The sequence below is a fragment of the Cynoglossus semilaevis genome, unplaced genomic scaffold (assembly GCF_000523025.1).
Source record: "Cynoglossus semilaevis isolate Cse_v1.0 unplaced genomic scaffold, Cse_v1.0 scaffold342, whole genome shotgun sequence".
Lineage (NCBI taxonomy): Eukaryota > Metazoa > Chordata > Actinopteri > Pleuronectiformes > Cynoglossidae > Cynoglossus > Cynoglossus semilaevis.
In genome coordinates, this window is record NW_007585117.1 from 59072 (window position 1) to 61340 (window position 2269).

Consider the following 2269-nt stretch of genomic DNA (forward strand, 5'->3'; position numbering starts at 1 on the left):
ATGGCCACCATGTGGTAGATGTGGTGATAGTACATTTCCTCCATCACCCGACACAGTGCAGAGTTGCCTTTGGGAATGGACATAAGCCTCCGCACTTTACTGTCAATGATGCTAAAGTAACGCTGGTCAAGCTCCTCCACCAAAGGCAGAGTCCGATGGCGGCTCACCAGAGCCCGTTCATTACAGGGGGAGATGGCCAAGGCTTTGGTGTAGAGATGATCAGCCTGGACTACATCCTTATCCTCCAGGATGGTCCCCAGCTCCATGAGAGCTTCCACAAAGTCAGGGTTCATACTGAGAGCGTGCACTAGCAGTTTGTGGGCTTTTTCCCTCTTCCCTAGTTTCTTCATTTCCTGAGCCTGCAGTAGAGCAGCTCTAGCCTCCAGCTGCATCTCTGCAAACACAAAGTTAGGAAAAGTGTCAGTTATGTCGTGAATGAAACACAGCTGAGGCCAAATATAATACCAACTATGGTTGAGAGAGGCTCCTTAAAAAAGTTAAAAAAAAAACATTTGACAGAAGAAACTAAATATAGATATAAAGATTTACAAACAATAGATGTGAGCCTTGAATTGTGATTAAGATTCTAGAATTTCAATAGATATCATCAGGAATAAAAACTTGTACTACACCTGCTTAAATGACAGAACCTGCTATACCTGCCCAACTCAGAAATGCTACAGTAATAAATTGTTCCACAAGATGGTGCTTAAGATACACTTATTATCAGCAGGTCATGGTGCAGCAGCAGTGTCACGTCTGTCAAGCACAGAGTTAGTTTATCACAAAAATCAACAACGTTGAAAAGACAAAACAAACAAAGGGAGTCAATTGCTATTGAATTCCTGAAACATTTGTTCTACAGCTTTTTTTAAAATATCTTCAATTTTTGTTTTCGTGTGAGAACTAAGCAATTACATTTCTTATTTAAATGATTTTTAACGTAATGCTTTTGTCACAAATGTAATTACAGTAGTCTTTGTAATTTACCCTTTTCTCTAAAACAGTCCTTATTTCTTGTAAATGTTTACTTATAACCCAATACTTTTTAACACGTCATACAAAAACACTAACATATGGAACTAACACAGCCCCTGGTGTCTGGGGAATTAACACACCAGATCTTAGAAATTAAAAGGTTATAGTGTAAAAGCCTTTTACTCAACTATAAGGCTGTTGACAGGATATACGTTATAATAAACAGCTATTTAATAAGTTCGAGTTTATTTTCTTTAATGTTAATGATTCATAAATGTTTTGTTCAGGTAAAACAGATATTATTTAATAAACAAATAAATGAAAAAAAAAGACAAAAGACTGAGGAAAACCTCCATCAACACGATTAACCGACTGGTATAAATAATAATAGTAAAAGGCAGAATAATAATAAAAGACAGGAAAATAGGAATATTTACTACATTACAGCAGCACTGGTATTGAAAGAAGGATTCACTACCTTTGCTGGGTTTAAATCTTTGAGGCAGCACATCTAGAGCGGTGAATGGAACAGTGGGGCTGGTGGACTGAACAGCCTGAGGTTGCTGAGGATTCCCCCACAGTTGACACCGGAGCTGGGCCATACCCTTCAAAGCAGCACAGCACTCGTCCTCCACCCCGACCAGAGGCATCAGTAGAGCCACCAGAGAACCCAGAAGCACACACAACAGCGGTCCCCAGCCTCCGAGGACACGGCCGCTGCTGCATCTCCACACCGTCACTGCAGCCATGGTCAAAGCCTCCATTATCTGAAGATACTGCGGCCACCCATGGGTGTTTACCTCGGCTAGGAAAGCCTTAAGGAGGCGCCGAACAAGGTAGATAGCCGGGCCAGCATAATACCGTCACCAACGAGGTAATTTCGGTGACTTAGCCGAGGTTTAAAGCGCCAACAATGGTAGTCTGCTGCCGAAATAGCTGCGAGCTGAAAGCAAAACCTGTAAAACAAGAGTATCTAAAATAATAACTTGTTATTCGGTATCAATTGTGATGTGTATACAAAACACACATAATCCACTTCCTCATTCTGGACAAATAAACATCCGACAAACTGATTGGTTAGGGTTTTATTCAAGAATTATGCTGATTGGCTGACACGCAGCAACTCAAGAGAGGGTTCGTAAACGTCTTTGATTGGCTAATTTGTGGGAACTAGACCTGCCCCCAGTATGTTTGGGTCTATTGTAGTTCAATATTTAGGATCTTATTGCTATATAGGCTTTTTATTTTGGGGAAAATTATCATTATTGTTTTATTAAAATGTACATTTTAT

At 40.2% G+C, this 2269-nt stretch overlaps 1 protein-coding gene across 1 annotated transcript in view; it reads right to left on the reverse strand.

The window, feature by feature from the left end:
• Positions 1-2041, reverse strand: part of LOC103398624 (adenosine monophosphate-protein transferase FICD-like) — a 4228-nt gene extending 2187 nt beyond the window's left edge. Inside the window, exons 1-2 of the mRNA XM_017030812.2 lie at positions 1457-2041; positions 6-394 (exon numbers count right to left, since the gene is read on the reverse strand). Coding sequence (XP_016886301.1) covers positions 6-394; positions 1457-1742 — 675 coding nt within the window. The 5' untranslated portion in view covers positions 1743-2041. The remainder of the gene's footprint in view (positions 1-5; positions 395-1456) is intronic.
• Positions 2042-2269: the final 228 nt, after the last annotated feature.